General features: G+C 49.1%; 1 protein-coding gene across 1 annotated transcript in view; it reads left to right on the top strand.

Annotated features, from left to right (window-relative positions):
* Positions 1–1,652: 1,652 nt before the first annotated feature.
* The window catches only part of LOC147627152 (uncharacterized), a 28,137-nt gene continuing 4,169 nt past the window's right edge, over positions 1,653–25,620 (top strand). Inside the window, exons 1-2 of the mRNA XM_086815774.1 lie at positions 1,653–1,920; positions 2,538–2,802. Of these exons, the coding sequence (XP_086671900.1) occupies positions 1,752–1,920; positions 2,538–2,802 (434 nt within the window). The 5' untranslated portion in view covers positions 1,653–1,751. The remainder of the gene's footprint in view (positions 1,921–2,537; positions 2,803–25,620) is intronic.

The following is a 25,620-nucleotide window of genomic DNA, read 5'->3' on the forward strand; positions in this document are numbered from 1 at the left end:
TTGTTTTCACATGCTCCTCTGAAAGTCACATGTTCAGATTTTTACGAAATGCTCTATAATTGCTAGAAAGATAATCTGGGCTTCATGGCTTGGGATGGTGGGGGGAGGGCAACTGAGAACTTCATGGCTTGGGATGGTGGGGGGAGGGCAACTGGGAACTTCATGTTGTCCTTGGGGTTATGGTGGACTCATAAGTTTAATACCCCCCTAGCTGCACTTGATAATACTGAAGTGGCAAAGATTCTTCATAACAAAGGTATTAAATATCTGGCTGACTATTAGGACAGGGATGTGGCTGGGTGGAAAGAGGTGAACCTCTTATCTGAGGAGTTTCAATTAACCAGCAGGAGAGAGAGAGAGAGAGAGAGAGAGAGAGAGAGAGAGAGAGAGACTTGATGACTTAGGTGATGTAGATGTTGCATAGTGAATTATGCTCTACTGCCACTTATACTTCAGTTTGGATCAAGGACTAGTCTTGGGTTAATGGTGTCAAACTAAAGGAGGGCAAAACTAGGGATATTTATGCATTAATGATGAAAGGGGATGCCAATGTTATGTATTAAAACAAAATATGGAATGTAAAGTGCAGTGCCTCTAGTTGGAACAAGAGATGGCACTTGATCTGGAACTACCAGGTCCCTGGGAAATTTCAAGTTTTTTTGTGGAAGGTTAGTATGTGGGCATTGCCTATGGTTATAAGCTGCAAAAAAGAAACATGGCTAGTGGCATTTGCCCTAGATGTAGGTCTTCAATAGAAAGTGGCAACAAGCATGTGTTTTGGGAATGTCCAGCCCTAAGGAGCACCTGGTGCAAAATGACTAAATGGATAGAGAGGGGTCTGAATATGTAAACCTTTTGGGAGAACTGGTTACTTGGGAAATGGGTAGTTAATGATGACAATAGTGGGTTGGTGTTTAACATTGTCAAAACTTGCATCCTATGGGAAATTTGGACTAGCAGAAACGAATTTCTGTGGCTATATGTACAGGCTTGCAGGATATTGAGCTGATGTATAAATGTATATACATGTGCTGGTCTGTATGTAATGTAAATAAAATTAGATCTTTGGATCTGGATTTGTTGATTCAGAATCTACAGAGGAATATGCCTTGATTTCCTTGATTTTGGTTGAGCTTCATGCATACTAGGGTTCTTTCCCTAATGTTGGTTTGTTGGTTGCCAGGTGAGGTATGAGACTGAGAAAAAAAGGCCTCCAAGATTTGGTCCTAAAACTCAGAGGTGGTACCGCAAGGGAAAACAGATGGATCACGCCTTTGTGGCTTTTATTGAGAACCCGTTTGGCACTAGATCTACTGTTAAGGTGTGGTCAAAGCATGGGGGTATGTTAGAAAAACAATCTCCCTGGGGCTGCACTATTGAGGCCATGATGGAGGCTTGCTTATTACTGGGGTATCAGATCTCATGGGATCAGTCTAGTTTCTTGTGTGAGGATGAAAGATGGGAATTTCTTTGTAAAATCTTGAATGAGGTTAAAAAGGAGTAGATAGTTGAATCTTTGGGGGTGATGTATGCCTGATTTTGAACAGTTAATATGAATAAATATTATGGTCCCAAAAAGAAAAAAATATTATTGGTCCCAAAAAGAAAAGAAAAGAGAGTCCCTATAAAAATTGTGAAATGGAATAAATTATAACATAAGCGCCATATCTTATTCACCCTCATTTAATGCATGAAACCACGTTTTCTTTTCTCCCTCGTACAGGACGTGCCACATTTTGCTGGACGCTGTAATGGAGCTTTTCTTGAAGGTAGACAGCAGCACCAGCGAGATAGAGCAGATGGAGGATGACCCTCACACACGCAACTTCCAAGATCTCGAAGAGCTCCGATTCCTCACCGTAGAGGGCATCGACAAGCATGGCAGGAGGATCATCAGAATTGTGGGAAAGCATCTCCCAGGTAACAATGCACCCACTTAGTTTAATGATTTTAAATTATTTCTTTTGGTATAATTAGCCCGTTCCAAATCGTTTTTTTTTCCAGTTAATTTTGTAAATCTAACTTGCAGACTTGATTTTAAGGTAAGCTGCCCCCTTGAGGTTCGCTGAAGTAAGGTGCCCACTTTGGGTACCCTTAATTTCTGTATATTTGGCTAAGTTAGATTTAAAACAATGTGCCCACTTGATTTTGTTTTCTCATAGATTTAATCAACTCTAAATTATTTTTGGGTCCTTTTTTTTTGAGAGTTCAATTTATAGTTTATTTATTTTTGGGGTTTGTTTTCACTCTCAAAATAGAGTGGACCAGGCCGTCATTAAATGGTCATAATTTGCTGTCTATTCTGAGGTCATCCACCAGCATGGAGGCCATGCATTTATGTTAAATTAAGGTGGTGTATTTATGTCGAATTTGCCATTATTTTTTTCTTATGAAAGAGGTTAATGGGTCATGTGTGGCAACCAATCTTTGCTTTTAACTCTTTCTTGCATTTGAGCTACCATGTGGATTAGAACTTGTTTAGAGTATCTTTTTTATGTGTAACCTATCATGGTCACTACGTGTGTTTGGATATGCAGCTCCAGTTGTCGATAACTCACGGCTGAAGGACTTTGTACTTCAGAAGATCTCCAGGGAACTTCCAGAGGAGCAGTTTTGCATTGCTTACTTTCATACTAGAGTAAATAGGAAAGAAAACTGCCCCGGGGTCTTTACTTTGAGATGGCTGTACGAAACATTACCACAAGAATTTAGGCAAAGGCTGCAGATGGTGTATTTTGTGCATCCAGGGCTCTTGTCAAGGACAATCTTGGGGACACTTGGCCGTTTTTTTTTGAGTGATGGGTAACATTCTACTTCTATATCATTGGATGGATTTATTGGCTTGTTTGTTGGTTTAGAGAAAGAAAGAAAGTTCTATTAATGTCTATAGAAGGCCAAAATGACCTATGAGACATTACATAAATACATAAATGGCCAAATACATAAATGGCCATGGAGGTTTTTTGTCAAATCCAATCCAAAAAAAGGAGCATTAAACCAAACAAAAACCTAAAGGGATGTTCTAGTCCTCATCTCGTATCTCTCATTGAGATACAACATTTGCAGTAGTACAAGATTGTTGGTCATTGGATGTTGGTGGTGAGGCTATGTGGGCAGCATCTACAACCTGGGAGAGTGGATGGTTTTGGGTTTCGAAATTTTTTGGATGAGGGCTTTTCCCTCACGAAAAGTGGTCCATTTGCGTTCTTTACACGCCTTTCTAAATTTAGTGAGTTTGGCACCTTTTGCCTTAGTTGTGTCGGGTAAGCTCATGTGCAATTCAAACCTTGGTTCCCTGGAGTTTTTTTGACTAATTAAGGATGTCCACCTTGTTGGTTTTGGTACCATAGGTGAGGATTGTGTGATTACCAATGGCTTCCAACTTTTTTTTTTTCCTGCCAACCATTTCCACTCTATTACTTAAGCTGCATGTGCCAACGCCTTTCACAAATCAACCCCATAACTCTTCCATCCTTTTGGTAGTCCACAATTTGGATTTTGAGGGCCTAGATTTTGGTCACAACCACCATTCGTAAGTTACTGTCTCTTGCTAGTCTTCCTTCACCTCCTCCTTCACCTCTTCCTTCAACCTTGGTGATGGTTTCTTGTGTCATGTGCATGAAATGCCATGGACATTCTCTGGAGCTAATCCAGAAGGGGCAGCCAAGAAAAAGATCATTAGAGCTAGGACATGGAGCACAGAGTGTTGTTTGGCAGTGTGGGCTTGGAGAAAGGGCATGGAAGGCATGGGAGCTGTTGTCGGCTGCTTACAGAAGGTATCAGTTGTACCAGATAGCAAGGCGGCTGAAAGCGCATCAAGATATAGCAAGAAGACCAGGTGGCGCAGCTTTATGGATTTATGTGACCGACTGCTGGTCGGCCATCACTCCAAGATGTCCAAAGGGGCTATAAAGGGGCACGTGCTCATTGTAGGATTCATTCATTCCTTTATGGAATGGGTCCCTAGTATAGGAGTAGTTTTGGTGATGTTCACCTTTTCCAAGAAGGTAGCCTATGGCTGTAGAATTAGGTATCTTTTTGTACCATATGAAATATACTGAATTTCCAGCATTTCTCTCTCTCTCTCTCTCTCTCTCTCTCTCTCTCTCTCTCTCTCTCTCTCTCTCTCTCTACTCTCCCCTCCTGTCTGCGTTTTTGCATCACGTTCTCAGTGGTGTTTAAGGCTAAAAAAAGATCCCCCAAAGCTTCCGCGTGTTACATTGGTATCAGAGCATCAGGCTCAGCAAAGCTAAACCAGTCCCATATGATGGTGTGCAGGTCCAAGGTACAGGAAAGTACACGGATACGAAGCCCAAGGCAAGGAACACAAGAACGGGAAGAGCTCCCAGGAGGTTTGTTGGTAGTGTTCCACAAAGCCAGAGGGGATGGCAGCCCTGGAGCTAGATAGGTTCTCGGGCAACGGTCCCAAGGGAGGATTATCCTCCAAGGGGTGATGTGAGTGCCAGACTCATTTTTCAGGAATGAAGACCAAGATAGTGTTCAGAGTCAAGGGCAGGAATGGATTGGGGACTGGGTGGAACAGATGCATAGATCTTATTCAGAGTTAGAGTGGTTTTGGAGACCGGGCCGGGTTTTCAGTGAAAAGGGCTGCCAAAGTTGGATGGATGACAGAGGGACTCCGGGAATAGAGTGGGATGATGACAGTCATCCAAGGACAGGTTGGAATCCCGTCAACAAGTTTAGCAGAGGGGGATGTCAAGTGCATGAAATGCCATGGACATTTCTGGAGCTAATCCAGAAGGGGCAGCCAAGAAAAAGATCATTAGAGCTAGGACATGGAGCACAGAGTGCTGTTTGGCAGTGTGGACTTGGAGGAAGGGCATGGAAGGCATGGGAGTTGTTGTCGGCTGCTTACAGAAGGCGTCGGTTGTACCAGATAGCAAGGTGGCTGAAAGTGCATCAAGATATAGCAAGAAGACCAGGCGGTGCAGCTTTATGGATTTATGTGACCAGTCGGCTGGTTGGCCAGCACTCCAAGATGTCCAAAGGGGCTATAAAAGGGGCACGTGCTCATTGTAGGATTCATTCATTCCTTTATGGAATGGGTCCTTAGTATAGGATTAGTTTTAGTGATGTTCACCTTTTCCAAGAAGGCAACCTATGGCTGTAGAATTATGTATCTTTTTGTACCATATGAAATATACTGAATGTCCAGCATTTCTCTCTCTCTCTCCTCTCCCTTCTGTCTGCGTTTTTGCATCAGCATGTTCTCAGTGGTGTTTAGGGCTGAAAGAAGACCCCAGAGCTTCCGCGTGTTACATCTTCTTGGGCCTTAAGGATCGGCTTAGTTTGTTTTCTAAAGTTGCAACTCGACCTTGAAGCTCACAAACTTGCCCTCTTAGTAACGTAATTTGATCCATTTGGTAAGACGTCCATTCATTGGATCAGGTGGCAGGAGGTTTTTGTGGTGTTGCTAATGCACCATGAATGTGAGCTTCTTTTGCATCGCCCCTTATCAACAAATGAATTGGAAGTTGAGTTGTACGAAGTTGAGTTGGACGAAGTTGAGTTGGACGATGTTGAGTTGGACGATGTTGTGCTATAGTGTGACATGTGAGATATTGATTGTAGTAATCACAACCTTAGGCTAACTAAACTTCACTTAATGATGCTTAAGAGATAGACAAATAGTGTCAATGCAGCTACAATGAGATCTAAATAGATCCATGATGCTGTCCTAGATGAAGATCCTTCTCGGGAGGAGAGGGATAGGCTGAATGCTGATGATGAGGACTGTTCCTTGCTCCAATGTTGAGGTCCACCCTCCGATGTTGGCTTCCCTCTATGTAGGAGGTAGGAATGATGAACTATGTGCTGAATATGTTGGCTTTACTGCTGATCTGCTTCTTCGTTGCTCCATGGATGAGAAACGCTGAGGAGAGATGAGATCATGGACTGAACATGCTGCCTATGATGACTGTATGCTGAGTGAACTGCTGTCCTGTTGACTTCTCTTGTCTCCTGGGAAGGAAACGCTGAAGAGAAGTTGAGATGCTGGACTGAATCTGATGCGCTTCTGTATATATGTGTGAATAATGCTGGTCGGCCAGCTCCTAGATGCTCACGACCTGCCCATAAATGCCATAAATGCTCATAATACTTGTCGGCTGCCACCATAAATGCCTATGAAGCCTAATGAAGTTTAATGTGCTGCTTTAGATGATGTACTCAGCCTATACGGCGAGATACATGCTGAATACCATGCTTAAATGCCTGATAAAATGCTGGAAAATACCAGATAAATCCTGATAAATTTCGATTAATTCGTGATTAATGTTTATGATGCCATGAATGATACCATGTCACTTGTACACCTTTCGGGTGTGCACGTGACATATAGAGATGGGACCAAGGTCTAAATGGCACCCATGGCTTGTTTGTAATGTCCCCAAGCTGGGTGATGGGGCTCTGCCCAGTGGGGAGCTGCGAGGTGGAGAGAGAGAGAGAGAGCTATACTAACCATCTTCAAAAGACCGAATGGGTCTATGAGACCAAAAGTGGTACAAGAGTTGCATGTGATACTGGGTCGTGGAAACGACTAACAAAATTGAAAGAAACTTAAACAAAAAGATAGACCAGCCCTACGTCTACGCATCCTGATTATCAGAATAAGTATGGTGTGCACTATGGCAAGCATGTAAATACATGTGAAAATACATATGGAGATACATTTCTAAGTCAGTACAGGAAAAGGAGGGCTTATATGGGTATGATATCATCATCCTCATCCATTGTGACACACCTACGAGTATTCAAGGCACAATCCCAAGCATGGATGAGTTTGACATCAGATAGAAAGCCTTGGGAGCAGTCGGACAACTCATGTGCCATGGGACAATTATGTGGTGGTGATGACAAGTGGTAGCAAGCCCGACAACATATACTAGCCAGCCTGAAGGATTGGTGCATATATATATGTGGGTAGCTAAATTATCATAATCATGTGCTTTCCTTAGCACTGTTTCTCTGTAGGCGAACTGCTATCCAGGAGTGTACAATAGGTCACAAGGCTGCAGTTGACGTTTTCACTCAACCAATCCATACTAGAGATTCAGATGTATTACTTCTTTCTTGTACATAATCCAGGCATGAGTTTAGGACTCTTGTGTGTGCTGTGTGATTCCACCAGTCTTCTTTCTATCTCCGAAAACCCTACCACATAGGCTTAAGTCTTCTATAACATAGTTTATAACATACGTTTAGCAAATGCATACGCATTCGGGTATGTAAGGATGTTTCAAGCCCAGGCCGAGTAACATACGTGACCGATATAATACCTCATAGAAAGGACGAGATTTAGACAAATAGGTACAAATATACATTGTAAACTCAAGCTCTCCAAGTTCCATTATAAAAACTTACAAACTTACAACTTACAACTTACAACTTATATTGCTTACCCAAGGTACAGCACTATAGTCTGTATAACATGTACAATACGGGACACAGCTTCTCGAGTCCCGATTTCCAAGTGGTAGTGTGCAGGTACAGAAACAACAGGAGAAAACAAAGGGGTTAGGGTTTTGAAAATACTTGTAGGCTGCAGGTTGCAGCACGCTAACAGTCGGGAGTCGGCCCTTGGGGCTCGTGTAAGTCGGTGCACTTTGAAAAATGTGAGGCAATAAAGCATGGACCGATTTTCGATTAAAAAAACGTATCAACTTTCAAAAAACGTAAAACCTTAGAAAAACATTTAAAAAAAAGCACGTATGAAACACGAGTTTCAAACGCGCATGTTGCAAACGTTTGCTTCATGAAGCAAACGCGAATGTTATGAACTATGTTCTATAGTTGGTATCAGAGCCTAGTGAACCTGGCACCCGGATGCATCGACTGTTTGGATAGGGTAGAGTCCCCAGGTTTGAGAAGTGGTACGAGTTCGAGTTTGGGAAGTCATTATTGGGTTCTTTATTGTAGGGGTTACTAAGGTGTCAAAGAGCAATCCCTTTGTGCTAGATTCCTAAAGTGTTTGAAAAGAGTCTCTCAAGGAGGGCTAGGGTTGCGTAGCCTCTCATAAGTCTAGCTTGGGTTGTAGGGTGCATGTTGAACATTGGGCCAACGAAAGTGACTCCTAGATATATGTAAGATGTGACTGGATCTCCCATGTAGTGATATGATGTCAGCGCCATCGGGTGAGATCTTGCTGCTCACAGAAGGTGTGCAGTGCATCCAGGTGCTTCTGGAATCCCTCGGCTGAATTTGGAATAAGCACTTTTATTATCATCTCCATATATGTCATGTGCATGACATGTACATGCTATTTCCTGAGCTAATCTCTAATAGGCAGCAAAAAAATACAGAAGTTTAGGGCACGAGCCACGCTCAAGTGTGTGATAGCTATCAAACCTTTCTCCCTTTATTTGCTAAAGCATCTTGAATGTTCAAGCAAACCCTCAAAAAGACTAGAGGGCTGTCGGCTGTAGCTACTGTAGTTGGTCGACACAAGTACTGGTGGACAACAGGTCGGGTGGTTTTCTGTTGGCCGATAGCAGGTCGGTTAGGCCTCTTGCATGTGGTGAGCCTATAAAAGGCTAAGCCAAGATAATTGTGAGGCATTTAGTCCTATAGGGGCTGAGTGAGTAGACTAGGACTTTTTGAGTCAAGAACCTTTTGATGGGGCAGCCTAGGGCTTGCCAAGATTTGTACTACCTTTTTGTATTATTAATATACTGAAAACTCAGCTTTCTCTCTCTCTTCTCTCCATCTTCTCTATGCGTTTTGCATCGGGTTGTTCCAAGAAAGGTGTTTAGGGATGAAAGAAGACTCCCATAGAGCTTTCCATGTAACATTGGTATTAGAGCATTAGGCTTAGCAAGGCTAAACACTGATTCAGTCCCAGATGAAGCTGCATAGCCCAAGGAGAGTAACACAAGACATGGAAGAAGTTCCCAGGAGGTTGGTTGGTGGTGTTCCTCAATACCCAAGGAGAATGACAGTCCTATAAGTCGGATGCCACTTGGGGCATACCAGCAAAGGCTTTCAGGCAATGGTTCCAAGGGAGGATGATCCTCCAAGGGGTGGAGTGAGAATGCTAGAAGTCGGTTGATGTGACAGCAAGTGGCAAACAATATACCTCGATTGACGTCTCAACAGCCTACAATAAATCAACGGTTGAGAAAAAATCAAGGACTCTGATTGTGTATATATGTATATATGCTCCCATACCTCGATCTAGATTGTAACGGGGACAAGGTGGAATAGATGCACTGGTCTTCATCAGATTTGCACAATGGTCCTAGGTATACCACCTAAGGGGTACCAATGCGTGATAAACAACCTAGCAACATCTTTAGCACTAATGTTAGCCTTGTAAGGAATAAGCATAACAAACTCGCTAAAACGATTAACAATTGTCAAACATTATGCTTACCCTGACAGGGAGGCAGGTTCGTCACAAAATCCTTTGAGATATCTTGGAAGGTTCTTTGGGAAAAGGTAAAGGTTGTAACAACTCTATCTTCTTCCTGGGAGGAGCTTTCACTTTTTGACAAACCAAACAGTGTTGCACATGAGTGAACATGTGCCTTATTCTGGGCCAGTAAAATTACCGCTCTAACTTCTCCAAAGTCGAGTTCATGCCTCTATGACCACCCGTTAACGACATTGTGGAGAAGAGTTGCTTGGAATTGTTTCAATACACAAAGGCGACCTTTGTAGAAAAGCCAACTATCACGTATCAAAAATTGGCATGGTCCTATGGCGTCCAATGCCTGTTCCCATTGAGTACCGAATTCCATGGAATCCTCGTACTTGTGCTTCATTTCGTCTAGTCCTATACCAGTGAGATCCATTCGTGTGGATTGGATGTGGCCCGTGGGACACGGTGCTGGTAACATAATGGCAATGTATTGGACTGCAAATCTTGGAATGATGGTTCGACCTCGTCCCTAGCCTATTCTTTTTCTTTCTTTGCTAGCGGTGTGACTTTCCTGCTCAAGGCGTTGGGCCACTAGGTTGGCCTTGCCCGGAAGGTACTCGATCATTTCACTGAACTGGGGGAAGATTTGGCTTCAGCGGTGTTGACAGTCACTCCAATTCATGCTTGGCATCGTCTGAAGCCAACGCAAAGCCTAGGGCTATGTGCGAACCTCAAAGTTGCGCCCATAAAGAAAATTGTTGCATGTGTGAAAGCCTTGTTGTATTGATCCATAGCCCTAAGCCTAATTAAGAACTAGATGTTGATTAAACATGATTAAGACAGAGGAGAGAGAAGAAGAGAGAGAGATTGGTGTCAGGGTTTTTCTTTGTTACATGTACTGAGGTTGATTGTGATAATGCACAATAGGGCCATCTTTATACCTTTTATGTGGTGAGAATCTTTAGCATCCAATTCAGAGATTAGAGAGAGAAGAGAATGAGAGAGTGAAGTAGACGACACCTTATTGGGTCCCAATTACCCATTGAAGCCACCCCCCCTCCCCACCCCACGCGTATTTGCTTATATTATTCTTTGGAGAATGTTGTACAATGCTTGAGTAAACAAGCGATATGAATGCCCAACGCAAGGACGAGGAAGACCGTATGTCATCTGAGTATCCACTTATCCAAGGCTCTACATCTGCTATTGGGTTATGCTGACCAGGGATGTACTTGATCATTCCTCCAATTTGTTGGAAGAGCTGACCGTGTCTAGTGTGCTGAGCACTCCACTGGGCACTTGGCATCGTCGGGAGCCATTTAAGTGCTTGGTGGTCTGTGATGACTGTGAAAATGCGTCCATAAGGAACAGGTTTCAAATGTTTGCGAACTGACTGCTGTTCTAGCTTGCCCATGAAAGTCTTGGAAAGACAAGAGGGAAACTTGCTAGGAGGTTCTGCTAACTGTGGGATACTGGGTGGGAGATCATCCTTAAAAATGTCTGAATGAGAAAGGAGATCTGCCAATCGAGGGATTGAAGATGATGAGACAGCGGTTATCGATGAGATAGAAGCTGTCTGAGCATAAATCAATGCTCCTTATGCTCCCTTGCACATAGCTCGTCGGGCTTGGAGATGAGAAATCATAGGAACGCCAAGAATGCTCCTATCCCCCCGAATCATGACAGGCTCAGGAAAACCTTTAGAGATAATAAAGTTGTCTTGTCCCCAATTGGGAATAGGTTCATACTGACGAAACCACTGGATTCCTAAGACCATGTCACATCCCAAAAGAGGAGAGACAATGAAATCTCGCTGGAATGAGGCCTTTTGAACTTGAAAAGAAAACTGCTGTGCCTGTTGCTCTTAGCCTGCGCAGATAGCCCTAACTGTCACAATACGCAGCGGAGATGATGACCAGATCTGGGAACACAACAGCAAAAACGCATGCAGAAAAAATACAACAAGAGAGAGAGAGATATAGGAGTGTAACTCTGCTCTATATACACAAGAAGATCCCGGAGTATGATACAAAACTGGCAAGGGGGCTGGAAGCCTATTTTTATTGCCCCCCAACAGCAGTCGGCCTGCTGTAGGGCAGCCGACTAGCCCTGAAACTCCACGACCAGCATACATATCCAGTCGGCCAGCTTGTCAGCAGTTGGCCATCACATACATGGAGTTGTGGACGAGTTCCAGCAGTCGGCCAGCACATGGGCTGTCTCCCAAGCCACATAAAAATAGGAAAAATAGGGGAAAAATGCGGAGAGTGGGGAAAAATGATAAAACACCTCATAAGGGCGGGCACACCCACAACAAAGGCCCTGGTGTATAAAACTAGACAGGAGATGACTTCTAACACCCCCTCTCAGCTCTTGGCTGTGAAACCAACCACAGGGAGCTGGGGTGCCGCCTGAGCAAATCCTGAGAGAGCGACTTCGTGAAGAGGTCCACTGTACTGTCCTCTGTCGAACAGAACTCTAGCAAGATGTCATCAGCAACGATCTGTTCACGAACAAAGTGCCTCTGGATGACCATGGGTTCCTCCAGTGGAAGCCCAAATGTAAAATGAGCATTAAATTGATGAATGATCACACTTATCATCATACTTACTGAAGTTTGGTTGACTGCGATTGACGGTGGTTGATGCTGCTGCGGACTGCTGGCTGGTGACACCTATGACTGGGAGACTGAGGAGGGCTGTTGATACCTCAAGTGTATGGCCTCCTTTTCCCGTTGGTGCTCGAGTAACATACGTTCTCGATTAAGCTCACGTTGGTGTTCCCAAGCAGCGAGTTCAGCCTGGCGCCACTCCTCGTCGATCTTGCGTTGGGCTTCCTCGTAGTCGCGTCCTTCTGTCTTTTCTTCTTTTCTTCGGGTCTCATCCTCTCTCCTTTGTTGTTCCATCTGAAAGAAGAGGGAGATGTAGTCGGGTGTTGCTGGAGGCGGAGAAGGACGTGCTGCTGTTGCCTTCAAGAGTTGGAGACGCTCCATGAGCAGCTGGTTCTGAGCTCTAAAAAGAGCTATGGTGTCTGCTGTAGGCGGAAGAACTTGGTCTCCTTCGGGGTGACGTCTTCCGGCTGATGAGTACTCTCTTCTGAAGACATGATGTTGAAGTCGGTGGTCGTGCCGGAACGCAAGCTAACCATCCAAGGATGCCCGCATGCTAGGATACGGTGTGTGTGGACAATCTGAATCTGATACCAATGTAATATGCAACAGAAGTCTTTGTATTGGAAGATCCTGTCACACAAATGCTCACACCGTCTTCTGTATCCCGAGTTTCGTGAGTTCAATCCACTTTAATACTTCAAACTTTAAAGAGATGAGAGAGAGATATATGAGAATTGTACACCAGATTGGGTCCCAAATTACCCGCTGAAGGGCCCCCTATCCCGATAACGAGATAGTATTTGCTTTATTACTCTAGAGAGAATGACTGTGGACTGTAGATAAGCCAAACACAAGAGACCCCCCGCTGCTTCTCGCCATCGCGCCTCACTCTCCCCCCCCCCCGCCAGCCCTCCGCGGTCTCCTCCGCCCTCTCCCCCGCCTTTTCATCTCGCCCCTCTACGCCACCTCCCCACCGCCTTCTGCCTCGCGTTCTCCCCCGCCTTCACCCCCCCGCCTCCACTCCCCCGCCTCCCTCCTCTTCTCCGCTTTCTTCCCCCCCGCCTTCTCTTCCTTCGCCTCCTTCCTCGCTGCATTCCCCGCCTCTCCCCCCGCCGTTTACTTCCTTCCCCCATCCTTTTTCCTCCGCCTCTCTAACCTCCTTCGCCTCCCCCTCTCTTCTCTCCCCCGCCACCTCTCCCCCCTCCGCCTTCTCTCTCCTCCCTTCCGTCCCGCCCCTCCGCCCACCGCTAACTCCTCCCCGCCTCAGCTCCCCCCCCCCCCCCCCCCCCCCGCCCCGCCCCCGCTGTCCTGTAGCCCTCCGCTTCTTTTTTCCTCGCAGGGCTGTGTCCCTCCCGTTGGTGACCCCGGTTTCTGGCTTTTTCCCTCTGGAGGACTCCATGGAAGCCGCTCCGACTAACCCTGCCGATTCCGGTCTCCGTCTGGAGTTCACAGCTGAAGATCTTCAGTTGTTTGTTTCCACAGTTTCCGCTCTTGAGGCCTCCTCCTTGGTCTGCAAGATAGTGGGTAGCCGTCCGATGCGGAGAGAGCTTCGCGACCTTCTGCAAGGCAGCCTTGTTGGCGTGCCCGCCAAGATCGTCAGCGTGGATTTTTTGGGACGAGGCTACTATCAGGTGGATTTCGAGTCCCCACAGGCAGCTCAGATGGTGCTGGCTCGGAGCCCCATTGCCCTCCGCTCTTCCCGGGCGTTCCTGGCACGATGGACTCATGGTTTCGACCCCGCTTCTGACCCGCTAGCAGGCGCGACAGGTTTCCCCGTCACTATCTGTTTTCCTGGACTCCGTAGGGAGTACTTGCCCCTCTTGTCATCCATTGGCAAGGCGTTCGGGCAGGTGGTGGAGACGCCTCAGACAGCGGCTTCAGTGATTGCTCGGGCAGCAGGACTCCCGGCCATTCGGGTTGTGGTTCCGTCACCGGAGTCCCTCCCGAAGACGATCCTTCTCCCTTGTCTTTCTGGAGGACATATGATACAGCGCGTGGAGTATTCGGGCCTCCCCGGCCAGTGTTACATATGTCGGGAGATGGGCCATCTCGCACGTGCCTGTCCCCGCAAGGGGGCTCATCCTTCACGTTATGCCGCCTCTGGACCCCCAGCAGGAGACCCGAGGGGTGGCCATCCACTTCAGAGACCGGACATCCCTGGCTCGTCGCAGCAGGCGCCATCATCTGACGAGCAGGCCCCGGCGGAGGATGCCGCGCAGTCCCAGGAGGCTGGCGGATGGCAGGAGGTTCGCCGGCGGAAACGCCCAGCCCGCAGGGACCGTCGTCGCAGACGCCAGCAGGCAGCACAGGCTGGCGGACAGGCGACTCCGGCTGGCGTACAGGCACCTATCCGCACTTATGCTCCTGTCAGGGATAGGCGGCCAGCAGGTCCCACCCCGATGGACGAGGATTCAGACTCAGTGCCCGTTGAGGCCGCTGGTGGAGCCTCCCACGTGGAGACCCCGCTCCCGCCTCCCCCCGCGGGGGGCCCCCCCCCCTCCTTGGAGCAGATTCCTGAGGATCCTGGGCCGCACTCTTCGACCCCCGGCTCCCCTTCCCCTCACCCGGAGAGCACTCCTTCCACCCTCCCTTCTCCCCCCCCAGCCCCCCCCTCCCGCCTCCCCCGGCGGCCCCCCCTGACACCTATCCTCTGGCAGATACCTCTCCATCCTCTCCTCGCTCTCCCCCCTCCTCGCCACGAGCCCCCATCCCTCCCTCGGCCTCTCCAGGATACTTCGCCAGACCACCCACTGCCCCGGGGCAGCGCAGCTGGGTAGGCCAGAGCTCAGTCCAGCGGCTGTTCCACCGCCACTCCGGGCCGGTGGAGATGGCGATCCTCGCCTCGCCCGCCACAGAGTTCTCTCCAGCCTCCCCTGGGGGGCCCCCGCGAGTGATGGGACTACCAGTGGATTACGGTTTTTTCAGGTGCCTCCAGCTGGATGCTGGCCCGTTCGAGACACTGGTCGCGCCCTTGCGAGTTTGCGTTGTGTGCCATCCCTCTCGTTCTCCCTCTGTGGTGAGCAGCATGGTGGCTTTCTCCTTTCCTCTCAGTGTTGCCCCAGACACAGCATGGGATTGCAACTCTGTAGAGGAAGTTTTGCGTGATCAGATACTGGAGTTTTCTCACCACTTCAGTGACTTGGGGCTCACGGACCTATTGCAGACCCGATTACACTCAGCCCGCATGAGCCTGTTTGGTATAGGAGACTGGCGGGCGGATCCGGTCCACACCTCAGTTGAGGCGGTGCTTCTGATTCTCCTCCATGCCGCCCCGAGGGTGCAGCCTACCTTTAGATACATATATGCAGAGGATTGGTCTCACGCCTATGCCCTGGACAGGGCGAAGGCGGAGTGGGGCTGGACACAGAGACAGGTCACCCTCTTTTTGGAGAGACTCCGCACCCGGACAGACAGTGATTATTCTCCCTCCAAGCCGGCGCCCAAGACTCATAGAGTGGAGGGCAGATCATCCGGGCCGGCTGAGAGGGGTGAGCCAGTGGAGGCTGCTTCACTTGCCATAGCTCATCCATGAGGATCCTCTCATGGAACATCCAGGGTCTCGGTGGACATCGCTGCTACATTGGCAGGGGCAGACTTCGCCAGGAGATCCAGAGGGCTCTCGTTGGAGGACCCATCGATATCCTTTTCATCCAGGAGCACCACCTTTCTGCCGGGCGTACCCGCACCTGCGGGAAGATCTTGCCAGGCAGGAGTCACACTTTTTGGTCACCGGCATATGGCTCCCAGGGGAACCAGGGTGGAGTATGCATCTCAGTCAGCGAGCAGCTTCTTTCTGAAGTTGTGGACTCTGGCATTCTGGTCCAGGGTCGTGCGCAGTGGATCATCCTTCGGGTTGGGGAAGACCGCATTGGCTTCCTCAACTTCTACGCCCCTAATGGGGCGACCGGGAGAGCCGAGTTCTGGAGCACCATTAGGCAGTCCCTCCCCTTGGCAGACCACTGGTGCCTCGGAGGGGATTGCAACATGCTGGAGGATGCAGAGGACAGGATGGGGGGCAGCCAGGAGACCATTCATGGGCCGGAGCTAGCTGCCTGGGAGGAACTAGTGCTTCAGTTGAGAGGCCAGGATCCGTGGACTCTCCCGGAGTTTGGCAGGTTGCAGGGGAGCCTATCTTTCTCGCGCTCGGATAGACGGGCCACAGGGGTTAACCTATCCCGCATCGACAGGTTTTACATTGATGAGTGGGCCTGTGATAGAGGTGGCACAGTGGGCATACTTGCAGGCTCCTCGTTTTCAGACCACTATCCAGTGCTTCTCCAGATCGAGGACCCCACGAGAGGAGAGCAGGGCCAGAGCGTCCGGATTCCAGATTGTCTCATAGAGGAGCCCGAGATTGCGATCAGAGTTGAGCAGGTCTGGCAGGAGCTGCAGTTCAGGAGAGGATCTGCAGCCAGCGATCTTGCCAGTGGCTTGCAGGAGATCAGCCAGATGCTCAGACAGGCTGCCTTGGACCGGCTGGAGGCCTTCAGAGAGCAGGAGAGGAGCCTACGGAGGAGTCTAGCGTCCCTCCAGAGACTCCAGGAGAGGGATCCTACGAGCCCTTGGATCTCAGAGCAGATCGAGTCTGCTCGCACGGAGATCAGATCCATCGAGGAGAGGAGGGTGGAGTTCCGATTCCATGCCCGGGCTTCCTTTTGGACACAGGCTGGGGACAGAGTGACTCGAGATTTCTTTGAGGCGACAGGGCCTCGCTTCAGACGAGAGGGTCTCAGGCGTCTCCGGCAGGCTGATGGCCAGGTTGTGGTGGATCCCCCCAGGGTTCGGGCTATAGCCACAGATTTTTACAGGGACCTTCTCTCTGCTGAGCCAGCAGATGACAGGGTGAGAGAGGCTCGGGAGGCAGTCTGGAGCTTCACGAGACCGGTTGTGCCGGCCCATTTACAGCACTCCCTTCTCTCCCCCTTCTCGGATACGGAACTGGAGGAGGCTCTTCAGGCATTACCTCGGGGCAAATGCCCAGGAGAGGACGGTCTTTCGGTGGCTTTCTTCCAGAGGTACTGGGGCCTCTTACACAGGGGCTTCAGATTGGCATTCCAGGAGATTATGGAGTCAGGAGTCATGCCGGACAGCATGGCTGAGGGGTTGATCCACTTGATCCCCAAAGAGGGAGGAGACAGACTGGAGATTAGACAGTGGAGACCGATCACCTTGCTAGGCACGGCCTACAAGGTCCTAGCTAAGGCGATCAGCAGGCGGCTTCAGCCTCACCTTCCGGACATCATCCACTCCACGCAGACCGGCTTCATCCAGGATAGGAGCATTCTGGATAACATTTTCTCCTTCTGGGAGGCTACGGCTCTGGCTAGATTTCGACAGGAGGATCTGGCAGTGCTCCTTCTCGACTTCGAGAAGGCATATGATCGGGTGGACTGGGCCTTCTTGGAAGGCACTATGGAGAGGATGGGCTTCCCCCCTCAGTGGATCCGTGGGGTCTCTGCACTCTACTCATCGGCTCATAGCCAGGTGCTGATACAGGGCGTGCGCGGAGAGAGGTTCCAGCTCTCGCGCTCGGTGCGGCAGGGGTGTCCCTTAGCGCCCTTTCTTTTTCTTTTTGTGGCGGAGGCCATGAGCACTTTTTTGACGACACAGGATACAGGTTTGCGGGGCCTCCAGCTTCCCATCCGTACCTCGGAGGAGCTCCTAGACTCGGAGTTTGCGGATGACACTGCTGTCTATCTTCAGGGAGGTGAGGAGAACCTCCGCCGCTTCGCCTTAGCCATGGACAGGTTTTGCAGAGCTTTGGGCGCTTTGATCAACTGGCACAAGTCGTGTGGGCTGTGGGTCAGCTCTATGCCCCCCCCGACTTGGAGGCCAGTTGACGGTTTTCAGTGGCTGCCCCCCGGCACTACAGTGCGTTATTTGGGATGTTATGTGGGCATTGACATATCTCCGGAGCAGCAGATAGCCCCCCTTCTTCTGAGCATTCGGAAGAAGCTTCTGTATTGGAGTACCGCTCGTTTATCTCTGGCTGGCCGAGTAGTTGTGGCCAACCAGGTTCTGCTTGCTACTATGTGGTACATCACTTCCTGCTGGGCCTTCTCTCGGGCTTGCATTGGCCAGGTGCAGCGGCTCATCAGGAACTTTCTTTGGTCCGGTGGCGACGGGCGGCCCGCCAGGGCCAAGGTGGCGTGGGCGGTGATCACTCAGCCGAGGGAGAGAGGCGGCCTGGGCATTGTTGATCCTATTTGCCAAAGCCGAGCATTGCTTGGCAAGTTGGTAGTTCGTGGCCTCCTGCCAGGCGCTGAGCCGTGGAAGGAGTTTCTTGTTTCCAGGATGCTCAGCCGCACCCCTTGTCTTAGCGGCCCCTGGACCCCCAGCATTAGGTGGATCTTTATAGAGCAGCGATCCAGAGGAGTGGGCCTTGGCTTCGAGGAGCGTTTTGCAGCTAGCCTTCTGAGGGCCTGGTCGCATCTGAGGCCGTCACTCTTCCAGACTCCTCCGGGCACCGATGAGGAGCGCCTGAGGCAGCCATTGATCTGGAACCCCTTGATTCGACTTCCCAGTGGCCATATGGTTGGATCGCGGTCTCACGTGTCGTGGGGCCCGTTGAGCTCCGGCCCAGCCCAGTCCCTAGACGACTGGATATGTTTTCAGCAGCTGCCTCTAGAGGCTCAGGAGAGGAGACTCAGTGGGATGAGGGGCAGAGAGTTGATGAGACAGGACATTGAGGCGGCCATCCCCCGGGAGTGGCGGACCCCAGTACAGGACCCTCCACCTCCACAGTGGATGGGTGTCTTTACTCGGCATGAGATCCTTCTAGCGGTCTGCGGCACAGCGGAGAGAGTCGCCCCACTCACTTTCGAGGTGGGAGAGGGTGGCCAGCTTCAGAGGACACGACTAGATTTGGATGGGCTCCAGGGTTGTATTCTTCAGAGGGTGCGGGTGGTCGGCTTTCATCAGAGACAGTGGCATGTAGACCCCTCACCGGCCTCGATAGGGGAGGACTGTTCTTGGAGATTATGGGCTTGGGACAGCAGGCCTCTTATTCGCCTTCAGTGGGATCCAGGTGAGTGGTTTTGGCGAGATCCCTACTTGGCCCCTACCAGCCCAGGCATCCCCTTTTTTCAGTACACAGCGAGGCTGGGGCGGCGGATTCAGAGGCACAGGATAGCGAGCACCCCGGCGGCGGCCGAGCATTGGCGGCGACAGGGGCTCTCCCCTGCCTTTCTTAGGGACTTCTGGCAGCGCCTTTGGGCTAGCTTCCGGCCCCGGAAGGTGACGCTTTTTCTCTGGCTCACAGCGCATAGAGGACTGGCTGTGGGGGCTTGGCTAGCTTTTGGCAGACACCCAGCGTCCTGCCCTCGGTGCGGCCATGCACAGGAGTCGCAGCGGCACTGCTTATGGGATTGCCCACAGGCACAGCAGGTCTGGCAGCGCGCTCTCAGGATGGTTTTTGCAGGCTCACCAGGTGAGATGCTGGTGACGTGGGGTGCGGTGGCGTGGGCCACGGACAGCGGCCCGGCCCTTGGATATGAGGACGTCCCTGGCAGCGCGACCATCCAGGTCTCTGACAGGGCGATGGCGGTGGTTCCGACGCCAGACTTCTCTTCGGCAGCCCCTCAGGAGGGGGTCGGGCACAGATGGGAGATGATCAGCAGCATGACGGCTTGGCACATATGGGGAGCCCGATGCAGGGAGGCCATTGACCGCTAGGCGACTCCACCGGCGGAGGTCATACAGGCCCTTTGGGTGGACATCATTCACACCTTGAGAGGACACTGGGGGAAACTCCAGGGCGACTCGGATCGCATGAGAGGGCGCCGCAAGGCTTTCCTCCGCACTTGGTACCCTGGCCCTTTCCTCACCGCGAGGGGCGAGGATGTCACTTGGCACTACAGGCCTCCAGTCTGGCTTTTCTCACCTCCCATATGTACTACTAGGTAGCCCCCCCCAGAGAGCGGCCAGCCACGGGGGTGGAGCTCAGGAGTTCAATGTGTTTTATCCCTCCTTGCGAGGTGAGCTTTGTAGCCTTATGGCGTTTTCTCATTAACTAATAGAAGGATCTTTTTCCCGGGAAAAAAAAAAAAAAAAAAAAAGCCAAACACAAGATCTCGGAGGATCGGAAGCTTGGCTGAGCTGTACACGGCTGTAGAAACACCTCAATGAACTGATCTCGAGCCTATGCACTCTTCCCAAGGGCATGAGGAAGGGCTGCACACCTGAGGCTGAGAAAGGACTACGGTGGACTGTTCTAAGCTATGTAACTATGCTGAAAATGCTTATGAATAATATGTTACCTTCACCAGATGACTATAGCATGTATGGATGATGCACAGAAGGCGGAGGCACTCCTGTAGCGCTGAATACTGTTGTAGAACTGATGTTGGACTGAAACGCAGACTGTATGACTGATGTGGAACTGTAAACGCAGGGCTGGACTGAACTGAACTGCAGGCGGCTGTGATGTATGCAAAAACGCAGAGATATATGCTGTTTTGGGACCTGTGGAAGTGCTGAATAGCTGCGCCTATGATTTGCAAGGACTGCTGAGCTGCTGAATCTCTACTGGAATGCTGCGTTGACGTACAAGTATTGCAAATCATAGGAACGCCAAGAATGCTCCTATCCCCCCGAATCATGACAGGCTCAAGAAAACCTTTAGAGATAATAAAGGTGTCTTGCCCCCAATTGGGAATAGGTTCATACTGACGAAACCACTGGATTCCTAAGACCATGTCACATCCCAAAAGAGGAGAGACAATGAAATCTCGCTGGAATGAGGCCTTTTGAACTTGAAAAGAAAACTGCTGTGCCTATTGAGATATGTGGGTGCGAAGACCAAGTGTAAACCCGTCTACCTCCAAATGATAGGGCACTAAGGTACAGCTCATGTTGGTAGCCAACTGGGGAGAGATGGCGTCCTCAGAACTGCCCATGTCAAAAAGGATGATGAACTGTCGGCCCTTGGCAGAGCCATAAGCTCGGATTAGGCTTTTCTGTGTGGTTGTTGCCTCACCCTCCTGCTTAGCATCAAGTACCATGGATGACATGGAATGTATAGAAGGTAAGATCTGAACACTGCAGTGGTGGTAGCAGGTGGGTCTGGAGGAGCGGGGGATACAGCGGCAACTGTGACAGAAGGCTCTTTGGAGGCTTGCTCCGCTTGCTTGCCTTTTTGGACAATCCTTCTTACCATGCCCAAAGGTATGAGAGAAAAAACATCGGTTTTCTGACTGATACTGTCTTTGCTTCTCTGGAGGAAGATAACCTCTAGTAATGCCTGCTTGAGCCTTTTCCTGAGGGGTTTTCTTAGGCTTGGATTCCTTACCCCCTGAACTAGAGCTATGACTGTTGTTTGTCTTAGTGTCTTTAGAAGACGAATCACCCTTCCCCTGCTGGGGTTTGGTACTGGACTGTGATGACTGCTTGGGCTTGCCTCCATTCATCTTCATTTCTTCATTCTGAGCGAGAGTCAGAGCCCGGTCATATGTACTTGGTTCAAAGTTACGAACTGTGAACCGAATTTTATCCACGAATGAATTGCTCCATCTTAGCCTGCGCAGATAGCCCTAACTGTTGTGCTAAAGTAATAACCTTTCCGGAAAACTGAAGCACTGGGGATCCGTTCTGTCTGAGTCCATAGAACTCATCTTTCAGACCGGTCATGCACTGGGGTGGGAGAAATCTGGTCTTGAGGTCATGGACAAAGATGTCCCAGTCAAAGGCTCTGACACCTGTGGCTTGGTTTGTATGAATACTAGACCAATGCTACCACCAAGTGACTTCCTCACCAGTGAGATGGGGAGCCGCTAAGTGGACTTTATCTTGTGGGTTTGTGATCCTAGCTAATGGAAAATGAGCAGTAAACTGATGAATGATCACACTTACCATCATACTTACTGAAGTTTGGTTGACTGTGAATGACGGTGGTTGATGCTACTGCGGATTGCTGGCTGGTGACACCTATGACTGGGGAGACTAAGGAGAGCTGCTGATACCTCAAGTGTATGACCCCCTTTTCCCGTTGGTGCTCGAGTAACATACATTCTCGATCAAGCTCACGTTGGTGTTCTCGAGCGGCGAGTTCAGCCTGATGCCGGTCTTCGTCGATCCTGTGTTGGGCTTCCTCATAGTCTCGTCTTTCTGCTTTTTCTTCTTTCCTTCGGGCCTCATCTTCTCTCCTTTGTTGTTCCATCTGAAAGAAGAGGGAGATGTAGTCGGGTGTTGCTGGAGGCGGAGAAGGACGTGCTGCTGCTGCCTTCAAGAGTTGGAGACGCTCCATGAGCATCTGGTTCTGAGCTCTAAGAAGAGCTATGGTGTCTGCTGTAGGCGGAAGAACTTGGTCTCCTTCGGAGGAGACGTCTTCCGGCTGATGAGTACTCTCTTCTGTAGACATGATGCTGAAGTCGGTGGTCGTACCGGAACGCAAGCTAACCATCCAAGGATGCCCGCATGCTAGGATACGGTGTGTGTGGACAATCTGAATCTGATACCAATGTAATATGCAATGGAAGTCTTTGTATTGGAAGATCTTGTCACACAAATGCTCACACCGTCTTCTGTATCGTGAGTTTAGCAATCCACTTTAATACTTCAAACTTTAAAGAGATGAAAGAGAGATATATGAGAACTGTACACCAGATTGGGTCCCAAATTACCTACTGAAGGGCCCCCTATCTTGATAACGAGATAGTATTTGCTTTATTACTTTAGATAGAATGATTGTGGACTGTAGATAAGCCAAATGCAAGATCTCGGAGGATCGGAAGCTTGGCTGAACTGTACACGGCTGTAGAAACACCTCAATGAACTGATCTCGAGCCTATGCACTCTTCCCAAGGGCATGAGGAAGGGCTGCACACCTGAGGTTGAGAAAGGACTGCGGTGGACTGTTCTAAGCTATGTAACTATGCTGAAAATGCTTATGAATGATATGTTACCTTCACCAGATGATTGTAGCATGTATGGATGATGCACAAAAGGCGGAGGCACTGCTGTAGGGCTGAATACTGTTGTAGAACTGATGTTGGACTGAAACGCAGACTGTATGACTGTTGTGGAACTGTAAACGCAGGGCTGGACTGAACTGAACTGCAGGCGGCTGTGATGTATGCAAAAACGCAGATATATATGCTGTTTTGGGACCTGTGGAAGTGCTGAATGGCTGCGCCTATGATTTGCAAGGATTGCTGAGCTGCTGAATGTCTACTGGACTGCTGCGTTGATGTACAAGTACTGCTGTACGGCTGATTGAAGCAAAACGCAGGTTCTCAAGGCTGGAGAAGCAAACACAGAAGCTCCAATGGTGTTGGATTAGTTTAGGGCTGAAGGCGGGGATGCTCCTAAGGCGAAGGGTGCCTAGCTCACTGAAGACTGAATGAAGAACTAAGCCCTATGCAAGCCTATTTATACTAGATAGGGGTTGGTCAAGTTGGCTGGTCATAATTTAATAAACTTTATGTTTATAAATGACATTAAATGCTAAATAAATACCATAAAATATGGGAAAAATACCAGATAAATCCTAGTAAATTCCCTAAGGCTTCTGGGATGTTCTAAATGATGCACAGGCATATGAATGCATATTATGCAGGAGATGCAGAGTGCTTTTTGATGCAACCCGAAGGCTTCTACTGACTCTACACGCATGAATGATTCTCTCCAAGTGGGTTAAGGGACTTGATTTTGACTGACTGACCCGCTAAGGCTAAGGAATGGACCTACGTAGCTCGTGCGTGACTTATCCTGGACTGAGGATATACAATGGGGTCACGGCATACGACAAATATCATCCTACTGGGTTCTAATAATGTACAACTGTTGCACTGCTGATGATGAGCCTGTTTGTCACCATGGATTGAGTGCAGAGTGCATGTGATAGTATGTCAAAAAATCTGCTGAATGAGACTCTTGCGTGCCTAAGATTTGACCTAATATGCATGCAAACTATTGCCATATGTATGTTGCTGCTCCACACTTCCCTTCTTGGCGATCCACAATCTCTCTGTCCTGCCTTACTTGTGGACTTCGGACACTAGCTAGTGGAAGCTTAATGACCCTTGACCTGCCTTTATATAGGTATTTGATAGTATGTTGCACCAACCCTTTTCTGACCCCCAAAAAACATCCAAAAGGTTATTAAACATATTCATAATGTGCCCAACTTGTGTCCCATCCATTGTGCATGTCCTGGGCACCTCCGGGTGCCTATTGGACTATCCAAATTGGACCATCTTGCCTGACGTGGATGCAAGAAGGTCCATGTCCACATGCTAGACTTTTAACGCATACATGTGATAGTCGCGGAGATGTCCAGTAAGCTGACTATCAGAAACCAATGCACCAACCCGGAAGTCACCTATAAATAGGCAGGCAGAAAGTCATTCTCAAGTGTGAGAGATAGGGTTTGCAAGCTAGCGTCTCAAGCAACAACAAAGGTGTCTCATCAGTGATTTGCATAGTCTTGCACATAGTTTAGGATTTGTAATGTCATTGTACATATTCATGTTTTGGCAATATACAATAGATTAGATCTATATGGTCTTCTCTATTGTGTGTTTGCTGAGTTAGATCTTTGTTTGCTTAGCATTATTCTATTCAGCTTTCATAGTCATGTTACACTGGTATCAAAGCATCAAGTAGGTCGTCTCCTAGGAGCTTGTGTTTGCTGATTCTAAGGCTTTTCACATGTGTGTTAAGTTTTGCAGGCAGCGAGGTCAGCCTAGGGTTTGCATTATTGTTTCTTGCAACCATGTCTTGCACATAGCATTAGTACATTGCATGTAGAAGGGTCTGCATGTGTAGACTAATTTGCCATTTCAGGCTTGGTGCAGCAGGGCTGCCCTTTTGCGCCTTTCCTTTTGCTCTTCGTAGTAGAGGTGATGCATTTTTACCTTTAGGTGTAGGATACAGGACTCCAAGGTCTTTGCCTCCCCATCTGCACTCTCGAAGAGCTCCTTGATTCCAAGTTTGTTGGAGGGTTCGGGGAACAACCTTCGCCATAGAGGATTGTTGTCATGCCGTAGCAGCCCAAATCAACTGGCACAAGTCATGTGGTTTTTGTGCCCACCCCGACTTGGAGGCCAATAGACAGTTTTAGTAGATCTCTCCGACCACTGGAGTACACTACTTTGGGTGTCAGGTGGGCCTTGAGATCACAGTGGAGCAGCAGATTAACCCCCTCCTCCTAAGCATCCAGAGGAAACTTCTCTATTGAAGCACAACTTGCCTCTCCCTCGTTGGCTGGGCCATAGTAGCCAACCAGGTCCTTCTTGCCACCATGTGGTACATCACCTCCTGTTGGGGCTTCCATCGTTCCTGCATTAGCCTGGTGCAACGGCTAGTCTAAAACTTTCTTTGGTTAGGAGGAGATGGCAGGAGAGTCATGGGCTAAACGACCTAAGTTGCTGTTCCCATGGGCTAAATGATTTTTTTTTGGGGCATTCTTGTTTAGGACTTCAGTGATAACATCATTAAGGAATAGGAGTGTTGTGCACACGTGTGCAACAGTTGTGCAGGGGGTATCTTCCAACTTCGGAGATTTATCTTTTTTTCCTAAATATTTATGTTTGTATGTGTGTTCAGTCATGGATCCTCTAGCCCCGGGATGTTAAAGATATGTAATAAATATTCGTTCTGTGCGCCTTGTCTTATAAAACTCTTTGTATTT

This window comes from Cibotium barometz, chromosome 21 (genome assembly GCF_041138505.1).
Source record: "Cibotium barometz isolate CiBa-2024 chromosome 21, ASM4113850v1, whole genome shotgun sequence".
Classification (NCBI taxonomy): domain Eukaryota; kingdom Viridiplantae; phylum Streptophyta; class Polypodiopsida; order Cyatheales; family Cibotiaceae; genus Cibotium; species Cibotium barometz.